General features: G+C 38.5%; 1 protein-coding gene across 1 annotated transcript in view; it reads right to left on the bottom strand.

Moving 5' to 3' along the window:
* The window catches only part of Slik (Sterile20-like kinase), a 72,124-nt gene that overhangs the window by 15,132 nt on the left and 42,427 nt on the right, over positions 1-14,565 (bottom strand). Inside the window, exons 9-22 of the mRNA XM_068770023.1 lie at positions 14,180-14,261; positions 13,781-13,965; positions 12,673-12,993; positions 11,471-11,881; positions 10,463-10,621; positions 9,421-9,562; positions 7,280-7,389; positions 6,106-6,221; positions 5,908-6,045; positions 4,512-4,661; positions 3,203-3,289; positions 2,480-2,582; positions 1,366-1,523; positions 819-1,047 (exon numbers count right to left, since the gene is read on the bottom strand). Coding sequence (XP_068626124.1) covers positions 819-1,047; positions 1,366-1,523; positions 2,480-2,582; positions 3,203-3,289; positions 4,512-4,661; positions 5,908-6,045; positions 6,106-6,221; positions 7,280-7,389; positions 9,421-9,562; positions 10,463-10,621; positions 11,471-11,881; positions 12,673-12,993; positions 13,781-13,965; positions 14,180-14,261 — 2,391 coding nt within the window. The remainder of the gene's footprint in view (positions 1-818; positions 1,048-1,365; positions 1,524-2,479; positions 2,583-3,202; positions 3,290-4,511; positions 4,662-5,907; positions 6,046-6,105; positions 6,222-7,279; positions 7,390-9,420; positions 9,563-10,462; positions 10,622-11,470; positions 11,882-12,672; positions 12,994-13,780; positions 13,966-14,179; positions 14,262-14,565) is intronic.

Below are 14,565 nucleotides of genomic sequence, written 5' to 3'. Positions count from 1 at the left end.
GGAAGTGGCAGCGGGCAAGCCACATAGCACACAGAACAGATGTACCTTAACCGTTGGCAGTGCTATTTAATTTGACGAAACTCAGATCAAAGTGTGACGCGTCTAACAGTTGTAAACAAATCAGACTGATGCGCGAGAAAGGTCACAATATGAGCCGAAATATATTACAATTTAAATTGATACGTTTGCCCCGACTATCTGTCCACGACCACGGCTCATGATATTAACGTCTGGCCTGAGGATCTATGAACTGGCCAGGCTCATCATACTCATATTTGTGCCAAACCTTTCATCACGATTCGGACCCGTTAAAGCACATCAAGGGGTTAAAGAGACCACGGATGATCAAATTCAGCACAGAATTTCTACAAAGTTGATAGATAACTCTTTCGATTTTATTGGAAAAGGTTAGATGCGGGCGGCTTACAGCTAGCATTACTATATATCTATGAGGTAGACATATGTCAAACAATAGACACTCTATGTCTGAATTGATGTTTCAAATGTTCTTCACTAACAGCACAGTCCCTTAAGCATGGGGGCGGTGTACAGGTGACCCTGTTCCGTACATACTTGAAGTGATGAACTTCATCTAATCACCTGTATGTACTTGGAAGAATGCTTTATGATTTATCAAACAAATATAATGCAGTACCTTTTCGATATGGAAATTATTAGACAGATAATAGCAACCAACCATGTTGACATTCAACCATCTCTCTCGGGCTACTTTAAACAAGACAGCTCAAGCCGAGATCTCCCCATGGGGAACCTTAAACCTAGTCACTCTTAGTTGATGATAATAAATCTTCGCTCACCTTGGCCACCAACTCGACTTCTTGCTTGAGCAAACGTAGCTCTTGCTTGAGCGTGTCGCGGAAGTGACGGAGGTCGCGTTCGTGTTCAGCCCGTAGTCGCTTGGCCTGCTGTCGAAGTTCCGCCTCCAGCTGTTGCTCGGCGCGTTGTGCAGCTGCACTTTGAGCTCGTGCCAGCGCTTCCAGCTCCGCCTCGTGAGCCCGGGAGAGACTACCAAGTTCCGCTTCGAACCTGGAAAAACAAGACACATCGGGTAAATATTAAATGGTTGGTGTTTATAGTTGTGAAAGCTTTATTATTAAAATATTGTTAGTAGCTATATGTGAAATTTATTGCAATGAAAATTGCTGGTTCGTACTGAAGTTTTACCATTTATTGAACATAAGTAATTTAGGTTTGATTTAAAATTGGTTTAGGTTGAACATTCCATGTGAAAAGGAGTATATGTGAAATATCTATTCTATATTGTAAAGATTGGTAGTAGTTTATTAAGTATTGTTTTGTTTGTACGGTTTATTAAGTGTCTGTCACCTTGAGAGGAGAAATCACCTTTTATCCTGCTGCTCTCGTAGCTGTTGCTCCTTCGCATTGAGGTCCTGGAACTGCTTCTGTTCTTGCTTCTGTAGCATCTTGATCTCGCGCAACTCCTGCTTACGCAGCGCGTGATCGTCCCACGTGCGACCGCTCTCTTCGTCTCCCCATATGACCTGCAAATAGAAAACTCTTTTTATCTACTTCTCTACAATGCAGCTATAATAATCATCATTTCGGTGGTAGCAAGTCTACTGCTGGACATGGGGGTAAGGACCTTGTTAACAAGATAGTTAGTTCACCTTGTGGGCAGACAAAGCATGCTTGCTAGTCAGTGGTGTCCACATATCTTTAAGGCTCCAGTGGATATGTTTTTATTTACATATTGGTCATCACTAAGAAAGGAACTAATATGTAGCTACTTCCGCTATGCAGCAATAGTCCGTTAAACTACTCTTCACGTGTTTCATCCCTCAGGCACCCAACCTTCAGGCGGGCGAGCGGTACACTCCATTCCATGACTACTGCTGCATAGCATAAGTAGCTAGATATTAGTTCCTTTCTTAGGATGAACTTCCGCAAGGGAACTCCTGATTCTATTACATATTGGTCATCAATGTTAAAGAAATTTGAAGCAATTTTTACCACAAATTCAATTCACTACTCTTCCCGGGTTTCACTACAAGATCTAATCAGAAATTGGTAAATCTGTGGAAGAACCAAGATCACGTGTAGGTTGAAGAATTGCTCGTCTGAAGTAATGAGCTGGTAGACATGGCTTGGATTTATTTTTTTATATACAAAAGTACTCTCCATAACAAGACAACTAGACAGTAGATAATATAATCAAAGTACGCTGGATACAGGCATCACAAGACTGGTCAATGGGGCAATCTTTGGGCAAGGCCTATGCCCTGCAGTGGGCACCCGTCGACTAATATGATGAAGGCTTACCAATGTTTACTTTATATATTTGACTTATTTTGATATTTACAAGTTTTTTTTTATTTTTACTGGCACTGTTTATCTTTTGGTCATTTTATTCCAAAACTTGTGAATCTTAGAAATGAGCTGAGTCTGTTCTAAACAATGATGACTGAAAATGATGAAACGATATCCCATACAAACTGACCTTCGAAGTGGTGGTGGTGACGACAACGCCGTCGATCTCAAACTTTCTAGTGCGTTTGCGTGTCTTCTTCTTGAGGTTCGCCAGATGGATGTCTTCTTTGGATCTAAAATTATATTTTTATATTATACAACCTTTAATGCTATTCCATACTTGGTATTAAAAATATTATTTGCCTTCGAAAAAAAAAAAATTGATTTTGAACAAATTTAAACTTAAATTAAGTTTCAGCTCAACCTTCATCAAGTTATCAAATTTTCTACAGGCAATGCACACAACATTACAATAGCATCTCAACAATATGAAAGCTTCTATTGCTAGATAAAAAAAAATATCAAGACCTTTTGGGCTAGGGATAACTACACTGATAAATGACTTTAGAAGATAGCACATCACGACGATGCGTTTGACTCCATTCAACATATCTACCATGTAACGTGTAGTGCTGACATGGAATATTAGTCATGTGTTTACCTTGCTCTGTAAGACAGCAAGTCTTTGAAAAAACATCTTTTTTTCATATTTCAAAAAATCATATCTCAATATTACATGGTTACTTGTTTGGTAGTAAATTAGTAGTTTGGTAATATTAGTAGTTTATATGAAGTTAAATATTTGGTAGGATCGGTAGTATTTGGGTTTTGTTATATTGGCCAACTATGCTCACACACAGTATTTGGAGTTTGTCTCACTAATTGTTCTAAAGATAAGTACATTACAACTGACCTCTGTATCCGGTTGGATGGGTCTTGGCGGTTCCGCCTCAGCACGACCTGCTCGCCGCCGTCCATGTCCTGACTGTCCGTGTTCACCCTGCAAATTACATTGCAATATAAAATCATGACATCGCATGGTACTATCATAATAGCACTAAGACTTTATGGGTAGTTTGAAAAACACATATCCTGGGAAGAGCTACCTCAGTAAGCAACAATTGAAGAGTTTTAGTGGCTAGTAATCTTATATGAACATGTCCTCTAAGCAAAAGGGTTGGGTGTTTTGAACTTAAGTTTCAAATCTAAAATTAAAAGTATATTTTAAATAAATCTTAGTTTATTGAAATATTTGGAACTAGGATGACTGATTTGCATGGTTGATATAAATTATAAAATGTCCATCGAGTTTCTGGCCATACCCTTCCCAACAGATCAGCATTACAAGCCGGTTGTATCTTGACGGACTGACTACACCGACCTGTTTATAATGTTAACTTATTTATCATCACCTTAAAGATGATATATCTAATGATTATATTCTCACATTGTCAATGGTAGCCAAACTTAGATCAGCTTGATCTAAGTTGATAGATCAGTTTGATTCAAATTTCTGTATGTAAAATACCTATTTAAATAAATTTTGGATTTAATTCATCATTATGTGATCCGATACATGCCCCCTGCAAGGCACAGGCCTTTCCAAAGAACGTCACGATGATCAAGGTTATCCTGCATCCAGCTCTTGCCTGCGACTTGGCCATGTCAATCGACTTGTGGTATCTATTGGAGAACCTTTCTACTCCTAACGGTACTTCATACGACCAATTTTTTGCACTATGTCATTGTTTCTTCTGTGGATCTCCTTATTTCTCATTGTGGCTTACATCTACCCCCAAGTCGATTGGCTGATAAGATGATGATGGTTTCCGGGGAACTCAGTTTGATTCTGGAACCTTCTGTACTTCAATCAAATTGCGCTCTTCTGGCATTTTTCCAATGATGTAGTGTCCACTCTAAATGATTCTTAGTGGATAGTTACATAAGTAATGGTTCTCGTAACCCACGCTGCATCTATCGGTTTGTAGTCACCACTCGAAAACCTTTCAGCACTAACGCACTTCGGTTGCAATTGATGTGCCACTTCTCTTCGATCTTGACTATGTCATCGGTCCATCTAATTGAGGGCCGGCCAACCACGCCGGCTCAACTGCCGTAGGTTGACACTAACGATATGTCTGGTGACCAGTGTGACTTTAACTAAGCGTTTCGGTCTACCTAATCTCTAGTGGTGTGTGTGTGTAGGGAGTGGTGTGACGTACCTGGTGCCACCATTAAGGTGCGCGTCAAGCGTGTTATGCACGTTGTGTGCGTGCGTGGACTCGTGTGAGGCGGTGGTGGCCAGCGAGTCCACGTCCGCGCCACGACGCGACGACGCCGACGCCACCGACCCACTGTCCGATTGAGACCGCCTGTAACAACATTCACTTCAATTTATATAAGTGTCTGTGTAAACTCCATTAACACGTTCGCGCGCTGTAATGCATGACAAATTTTGGCATTTTGACACACGTTTTTTCCATACTAAGTCCATAGGCGTACTTGCGTAGGTCCGCTTACCAATACCATACCAAATGACAGAACGTCGCACGTCCTAGGGCGTTCTGGCAGATTTCTTTCTATCATAATAGGAAACAATACCGCCCGTCGACGTACGGTGGATTACTAGATTTCAAACTTGAACGACTGTCGACGTAGTGTCGCGTTAGTTTTTTTATCTTCTATCGCCCACCGACGTACCGCGCGCGAACGTGTTAAAGATAAAAAAAAATCACGTTCTTAATATATAATGTATATAGTATAGTATTCTATTATTATTACGATTCCGAGAAGTAGCCACCAATCGAACTTTTAGGCCTCGACAGCCGTCGGTTGAAATGTGCCCCATCACTGCCACTTCTGACAAGCAATTCTTCGAGCTACGTCGGCGACGATAGTTATTCTGCTTACACCAATACCTCACTTAGCGTCGTGGTTACGTCCCAAAAAAAAAACACGACACAAATTGAAACGCCGCAAAGTGAATTAAGATTTTCTATAGCAAACCATGTAAAAATCGAAGATAAGTTCCAGAGTTACGAAAATACTACTTTTTAAAAAGAAAATTGAACAAAGTAAACATTTAAAAAACCAAAATAATATAACTCTGCCAATAAATAAATTGGAAATATATATATATATATATATATATATATATATATATATATATACCTTTTTTGTAACCAGAAACAACACGTAAAAATTTACATAAATTTATTATTCTCTTTTAAAAAAAAGCACAACACACTACATTAGAACACACTACGTAATTGAAACTGAACTCTAAAATTAGCAAAAGAAAGTGAAAATAAAACAGTATTAAAATTGCGTTGATTTTTAATTAGAAAGGGAATCCCCGAGTTTTAATGGCATGGCGCAACCAGAAACAAAAGTGTTGCCATCTTTTGGAAAAAATGGAATTTCAAAAAAAAATTAGACTCAAACCCAAAACAACGTAACCTCGAAAATCTAACGACGCACAGTGAAAATTAGTACTAATTAAGCAGCGACGCAACTTCGAATAAAACGCAAAACGAAACGACGCAAAGCGAGGTATTGGTGCATTTCATTTTTCATTGATCTATCTGCGATACCCTGAGCATAGCCCTTTCTATTCACCTTTGGCCCTGTTTGAGAGCTGTGTCGTCACCGGCAGCACACTGATGATATACCTTCGTCTCCAGGTATTGCGATATTTTAGACGAGATGTTTTGGAATCCGTCCGGATTGGATTCATGATTTGATATCGCAGCAAAGCTCTGAATATAGTACAAAAAGTAAAGTCTAGTTAAAAAGTCTGCCAGTGTGCTGTCTCACCTGTCGAAACTGTCCGGGGAGAGGCGGGGCGCTGCGAGCGCGATGTGCGTGGCGGCAGAGTCCCGAACGCGAACTTCCTCCGCGCCCACTGTCACCACCGACACATGTGACGTGTCCTATTAACAACCACTAATTAACAAAAAGTACTTCGAATTTCAAAATATCTTTAGTAAACATTTTAACATTATAATTAGCAAGAGTCGGCCAAAAACTCAATACTTGCAATGTTTGATGTACATATACATAATTTGTACGTCAAAAAACTGTGTTCTAAACATTTCGAACAACTAAAAAATTTCAAATGCTATAATAACATTATTATATAATAAACTTTTAGTTTTAAATTGAAAACTATGAAAAGAAAGGTCTAAGATATCTCATGTAACCTTAATATTTATGAATAACTGAACGATGACATTTAGTACTTACTAATTCTTTTTCATATCATGTATTTATCGTATATATATATATATTGTGTTGATAACAGATACATAGTAACTCGATTTATGGGTGACTACAATAAACAAACTTTTATACTTTCAAATAATTAAATCTTCTTTTATTCGCATATAATATTACTAGCTAACACCACAAACTATATCTTACTATTAAATTTTTAACTTGTGAATATATGCTATAGTTAAAAAAATATATATTATTGCAAGTATTGGACATGGTTTGTAACCAATCATACTGTTTATGTTTAAGAACGCAATAACCTTGAAGTTTGTTTGTCTCCTATGTCCTGCTACTCTCATAGATCAATTTTAGCCCATAGAAGTCCACTGCAAGATATAAGCGTCCCCAAAGTTATTTATGGGGGATCTACCATAATCGCCACACTTGGCAGGCGGGTAGGCGATCGCAGTGTGGTACTATGGTACGCAGAGGACGCTGCTGCCCATCCTCTGAAAACTTGTTTGAATAGTTGCAATCCTATATAATTAATGCACAAATTGTGAATTATATAAGATTGTTTTTCGAAAATCAAAACCCGCGACCTTTGGATCACAACTGCTTTTTGCTGGTTCTCTACCTTTAGACTGCGAACTTAATTCAATCTATTAGTATAACTTTGCTATTCTACAGACTTATATTAGACTACAATGACTATATATAAGAAACTAAAACTTTGCAATGGTTTAATGTTAACAAGGATATCTGTGGCACCGACCAGATTGAGTCCGTTGGCGACGCTGTCGTCAAAGACCCCGGAGTCTGCGGTGGCGCCAGGGCTCAGGATCAGAACTTCACTGCTGTCGAGACGACGACCACGGCTCTTTTCTGAAAATGGTAAAACAAAAATCATAGTTTTAGCTATCTTAGTGAAACAATGTGTTTAAATAATATAGCTAATTGTACAAAGTTATACGAGGGCCAAACTGAAAGTTTTTAGAACTGGCAACTTAAAAGCATTATATTAAAAAAATAAGTTTAAATTTTGAAAATAGAACTCTACCAATAATATTGAGTATACATTTCATTCATTTGTCATTTGTTTTACGATTTGGCGGCAAATTGAAAATTGTCTGTGCACGTCAGAATGAATTTAAGCCGAGAAAATTTTCGTGCAATGATTTTTTATGACTTTCGATGTCATATAAGTCAACAAGAAAGTTATGATAGACTTCGATTGGCTTTTCACGATGAAGCCCCATCTCGTGCCACAGTTTACAACTGGTTTGATGAATTCAAACGTGGTCGAACTAATCTCACCGATGATTTGCGTGAGGGACGGCCTTCTACAGCGACGACTGAAGACAATATCAGTGTTGTGCGGCGTATGATAGAGACTGACAAAAGAGTGACCTATCAGCAGATTCGGACAAGTCTAGGCGTAGGTATGAGTCAAGTGCACAAAATCCTCCATGAACATTTAGCGGTCAGGAAGCTTTGTGCCCGCTGGATACCGCATAATTTGACCGAGGCTCAAAAACTCCGCCGTGTTGATTGGTGCCGAGAAATGATCCAAAAATTTAACGGAGGTGACTCAAATGCTGTGTTCGACATACTAACGGGTGACGAAAGCTGGATTTACTGTTATGATCCGAAAACCAAAAGACAGTCTGCTCAGTGGGTGTTTCCTTCCGAAGAGTTGCCAACTAAAGTGAAGAGAGGTTGAAGTGTTGGAAAAAAGATGGTGGCCTCGTTCTTCGGAAAGACAGGTCATTACGCGACAGTTGTCTTAGAGGATCAGAAAACGTTTAATGCAGAGTGGTACACTAACAACTGTTTGCCACTTGTCTTCGAAAAAGTTCGAGAGAAACGACCTCGCAGCAGGATCCTCCTTCATCACGACAATGCCTCGTCGCACACCGCCAGGCAAACGATCGACTATTTGGCGACCTCAGACGTGGAATTACTGGGTCACCCGCCGTATAGCCCCGACCTCGCACCCTGCGATTTTTATTTATTCCCGAAAATAAAAGAAAAACTTCGAGGAAAACAGTTTATGGACGCCGAAGCAGTGGCTGCGTTTCAAAACGCCGTCGAAGAGACCCCTAAGGCCGAGTGGGCAAGGTGCTTTTCTCAATGGTTCCATCGAATGCAGCGATGTATTGATGTAAATGGACGCTATTTTGAAAAGTTATAATAAAACTAATAACTTGCTAGAATGCTTAGTTTTTGATTTTCTAAGAACTTTCAGTTTGACCCTCGTATGTTCATTGAATTCAGAAACATGAGTAACATTACAATGTTGCTATTTCAAAGTTTAACTTATTACTAAAAATACATATTAATTTTCTGTGTTAATGATAGTGTATCTTTCCTACAAGAATTACAACTTAATTTCTACCGGTTTCCCATGAATTGTAACTTAAGAATGTTTTTACTTTTCTTGTACATTATAAATAAGATAGAGGGTTCAGAGGCCTATTGGCCCCTTGAAAAAGCTCAAGTAGCCTCGTTGGTGAAAGCCAAATACATATATATACATATACATAAATATACACACACACACACACACACATATATATATATATATATATATATATACGTTACCCCTGTCCCACACTACCTATCTGACAAAACGTCACATAGGTAGTGTGAGACAGAGGTAGTGCTCTACGAAGCCGATTGTCTCTTTGCAAAGGTCGATGTGCAATATTTATCGCCCAGTTTTATGTATATATGACTGATTAGTTCAATAACAACTGTCAGTTTCACTAGATAATAGTAACCTATGCCGAGGTCTTAGCGGCTCGAGTTACCAATATTTTAATTTTAGGGTACCATTAATCCTAATTACTATATAGGTTAAGGTTAAACAGTCAACACTGTCACCTTGAACTTGAAGAGGGTGGAAATACTAACCACTGCAGGAGTTGGCGCAGTCCAGGGAGTCCAGAGAGGACGGTGCGAAGCAGTCGTCGTCTGATGACGATCCCGCACCCACTATCACCACCTCATCTGCGATAGGTGGCGTTGTTGATATCGTCACCGCGTTCGGTGGAAGCTGTGGACAAAAATTTTATTTTTAAATTTAAATAAATGAAGACAGTAGTCTCGCCCCAGATGATTTTTATAAATTGTGATACCCCCCACTACAAATAGATAAAGTGTTAAAACAAATTATTCCTCAGTTTATTTCACAAATACTATAAATGATTTCATTTAGATTTTTTAATAATACAATTAAAATACTAAAAGAAAATAGATATAATGGCACACGTATATGAGAGCACTCCTAATAATACTTAAGACGCTGGTTAGTTAATAATGATCGGTGTTTGGATTTGGCTAATATTATATATATATATATATGTTCGAATAATAATAACAATTATTCACATCGGTAATTCGTTGCCATTTCCCAAGAGCTGACGCAGGTTACATAAATTTAAATGTTGGAATAATTCCAGAATCAAGCGCAGCCAAAAATAACCCAAAGAGCCGCAGTTTGATCACTCCTGCCATATACAGATGTCAACACACATATTTGTATCTATGTATATATAAACATATATATATGAGGGATCATTAGACAATACATAAAGTGGTTAAAAGCAGTCTTTTATTTTTCACAGTGCAGGTTACAGACTTATTACAGTCTGCTTCTATCTGAGTCTAGTTTAAATTCTGTTTCTGTCTCTCAGTCCAGATATCTAAATTGTAGCCCTTGTGACATTGTCAATGTTTTAAAAAGAATAATACTATATGTATATATAATATTCCATTTTTTTAATTATTGATACAAAAGGTGTATTCGTATTATTATATACATACATCTATATATATATATATATATATATATATATGTATATACACAAAGAAACCTTGACACATTTCTCTAAATTCTTTACAAAGGATAGTAGTGGGCGTGATTACAATGGTGATGGTAAAGATGATGGGTTACCGTGAGCGTATTGAGCACTGGCGGATGGGTGGTAGTGACGGTGACCAGTCCTGCAGGAGAAGCGGCCAGGGAGTTGGGCTCCGCGCTCACCGCCACCACCGTCACGGTTGCCGTCGATACCGTTGATATCGTCGCACCGTGGGATCTTGCTGATGGTGGCTGCGAACATTGTTACAATATTTATACCACATACAGACAAAACAACTTTCTTATACAACCATGCAGATTACTCAGCAACTTTTCAATTATTGTTACTTATTTAAAAAAGACGATTTTTTTTTTTCTGAATCGCATGTAAGTGCTGATTTATAAATTAACATATTGCACTATAGATAGCATTATATATATAACTCCTGAAGATGCCCCGTGGAGGGGTGAAATACGTGTTGAGTGAATTAACGGTGGCAGTTGTATTGGCAATTTGCATTGTTTGCCGCATACGCATTTATCAGCGGGCTGGCGGGCGGTGCTCTTTGTTGCACGACTACCACTGCATATGCAGAAGTGGCTAAATAATGGTCCTTTTGTTACTTAGGATGGACTTCCGTAAGATAACGCCTGATTCCATTAAGCATTATATATATTTAATTAAATTAAAAAATATATACATATATGTCCGATATACAAGGGCTTTCTTGAAACATACTTGGATCAACGTAAACAAGGCTTTGTAATTTACTGACGAGTTCTATTATGGAGGCAAATAATTTGTACATATATGGTGCATGCAAAATCAACTAGATTTCATACCAAAATAGAGGCTCTGGTAAAGGAATAAACTGGTGTAATGTACATTAGATTTATAAAGTCACTCAAGAGTGTTATTCAAATTATTTTATGTTTCTAATGTTTAATGTTCTCAAGTTAAAACATCCTGTATCTCATTTAATGCTATAAAGCTTATACTAATTTATACAAGTGTATTTCGTATTTCTATTAAACACCACATTAAGGCAGCAACTCCACTAATATACAGTTTTAATATTAAATAGAAGTTTTATGTCTTACAGTGACAGGCCTGATCTCGACGGCGTTTTGCTGCCTTCTCCTGTCTTCCTGATCCTCAACTGAACTTGACCTAGAGTACTCCTTCTTCTCCAGCCGTCCAACCCTCGTCACTTCCACGCTCACTCTATCCTTGTCATCCACAGAGCGAGACCGGTTCTCCCTCTCTATTCTATTCACCTCTGCGGTAACTCTGTTAGTCTCTATGACTCTGTCGAGGTCAGTGGACGTAGATCTGGAGCGTTCCTTCTTGTCCCGCGCTTCGGCGCTGACTCTTATTTCTGCTGTTCTCTTTTCCACTACGTGTTCTGGTACCCGTCGGTGTACTTGCTTTGGTTTCGCTTCGATGATGTGTGATTTCTCCGGTGTCTTCTCTGATTTCTGTTCGACAACTTTTTCTGCTTCTCGGCACACCTGTACCAAAGATACGTTGATAATTATTTCTTGATCAACAAAATTACTACAAAATTAAAAAAAAATGTAATTTTCTATGTAATCAATTTTTACTATTTATTTTGGTTAGGTAGGCTTTTCTACTGTGGCGCAGGAGTTCCAGGCCTGGTTTTGCTTTTATGGCACCATTATAAACACAGGTTCCCCAGACTTTTTTTCTATAAATAGATCATCTTTCAAAATTTAAATGGTTTTAGTTCTCAATGCTCCATTCATACTATATTCCCCAAACTCACTACCTGCATTAATAGACGAAAAATCAAGCCAACTTTTCAGTTCTTCACGCTTAAGAAGTGTGAACATTCCATTTTTTTATCACGCCAACATGGACCTACACGACTCCTGGGTCCATCTTGACCACTTTTGGAAACAGTCATTTAATTTAGATATTACCTGTCACTACAGATTTTGTATAATCTCACATGAACATAATTTTATAATTTATGTAAATGTTTAGTACTCCTTCATACTACATTATTTATTTTTAATTTATGTGAAGTAGCATTGGTTGGTTTGATATTGAATTATATAGAAGCAATAATCAATTATAGGAAATTGGATATAGTTGACTAAGTTATATATATATATATATATATATATATATATATAAATATTCATGTTAGATGTGCTACTTCGGTCTGAAAATATAGATGGCGATAGTAGTCGACAGCCACGCCATGTTTAATGCAGGTAGTTTAACAAAAGAAACTATATATTACAATCAGATGTAAACATAACTGAGGTGACGCTACCTGATCGACAATATGTCTTCCGGCTGCTGCCGTGGCTGGAGGTGGAGGCGCCGGTTGTTTCTTGGGAGTTCGCGGCGCAGGACTGTCCGTGGGAGCGGCTGGAGACGTGGGAGATGAAGGTAGGGATGTGACGACGGGAGAAGCTTGCGCAGTAGGCAGGGACGGTTGGGCTGTAGGTGTGGAAGCGGTAGGGGGAGTGGACGCTGGGGTGATGGGGGTGATAGGCGCCACCGGAGTAACTGGTAAAGTAGAGGGGGGTGATTGAGGAATCTGCGGCGACGCGGGGGGCGGTGGAGCTGGGCCTTTCTCCTTTTTGGGGGCCTGGAAATTAAAAATGTACTTATTTAAATAGGTATTATCACACAGTAAGTAGTAACCCAGAACTGGCTAGGAAAGCTGAACTGCTGCGAAGAGCCGGCTAGAAACTGAACTGGCTAGCTAGCTGTTATTAAATGAAATTTAACAATATTTGATGTGCCAAGATCAGTAAATTGAGCTATGATGCGCCTTCATATAAATTATAATATTAATCATGTAAATGAGTCAACAAACCAAGTTCCACATGATACTTTCAACTAAAAACTCTCGAATGCTATAAAAAGATTAAATTAATAACATACTTTTAATTTTCGATTGACCTACAAAAGAGCAGGTCTAAGATACGTTGCGGAACTTCGTGTGCTTATACTTAGACCCATCGGGGATTTGTTAACTATAAGAAACAATATTTTCATGAAAATATGATGTTCTAAATGATTTTCATAATGAACAATATAGTGTATTTCGTATATGGCAATTTAAAAATAGAATATAGCAAAGTACTTAATTCTCATTCCAAATGTTTGTACAGGCTGTACAATGTAATGCCTAATGTGTATATATATACATTAGTAATAACATTATTTAATAATTTACTTCCCAATTTTTATTTTATAATCTGGCTTAATATTATAATTATTCTTACATCACGAAGTTTTTTTTAAAGACTACATGTTGTCGTCAATTTTTTGGACCATATTTATCTTTTAACCAATAACCACAAATCTTATTTTTCCTTTTTTTTTCATATATCTTGTCCTGATAGATACTGATTCGTGTAAGTACTTACTGGTGCCTTTCTGTCAGCGAGCTGGTGATCGTCGTCGTGTGGGCGCTTGGGTGCAGGCGTGGGAGCTGGCGTGAGGGCTGGCGTGGGGATGGGGGTAGGCGTGGGTGTCGGCTGCGGGGAGGCGGGCCGCGACACCCGCGGGGCACCCGGCGGCGACGGAGTACCGCCTGACGGTTCCTCCGACACTGATAACCAAATTAATTTTAATATACAAAAATTATTACATGACGTCAATCTTTATTGCACAGGTGGTGTGAACTGATATCGAAACACTGAAAGCTTTTAGAGTGCCAAAAGTGCTACCGAAACCGCTATACCGCGCCATGGGTTTACGCGCGGTAAAACGGAGGGGGGAGGGGGTTGACCATTCTTTATATGAATTAATCGAGAAAAACTCACTCTTGATGTCCGGCGTGTCGCCCGACCTCACCGACGTCGAGTCATCTTCCATCTCCATGTGCATCTGAGAGCTGCGATGTTCCTGCACACAAACACGATTCAAATGCTTTACATAAGTTCACACACACATCATTTATAGGTGTATATATATATACATCCTATACACATCATAAAGAACAAAATGTCAAAAAAAATTGCAGAAATAAAAAGAGAATTCCTACTTTATATGTTTTGCACATATAATTCAGTGACATTAATATAATATTAATAATTAATTATATTGTGCGTGAGTGAGATGCAAGAAATTTGTTTACATGCCAGTTATGTCACGGCTTGCCGACCCTTTAAGGTTAGCTTGAATCAAATCTGTCAAATTTGTTTATATA

This window comes from Battus philenor, unplaced genomic scaffold, assembly GCF_028537555.1.
Source record: "Battus philenor isolate CCGP_79_NKW_IND1 unplaced genomic scaffold, ilBatPhil1.0.hap1 SCAF_29, whole genome shotgun sequence".
NCBI classification, from domain to species: domain Eukaryota; kingdom Metazoa; phylum Arthropoda; class Insecta; order Lepidoptera; family Papilionidae; genus Battus; species Battus philenor.
The sequence above is the reverse complement of the archived record's forward strand: the minus strand, read 5'-3'. Positions and strand labels throughout refer to the sequence as shown.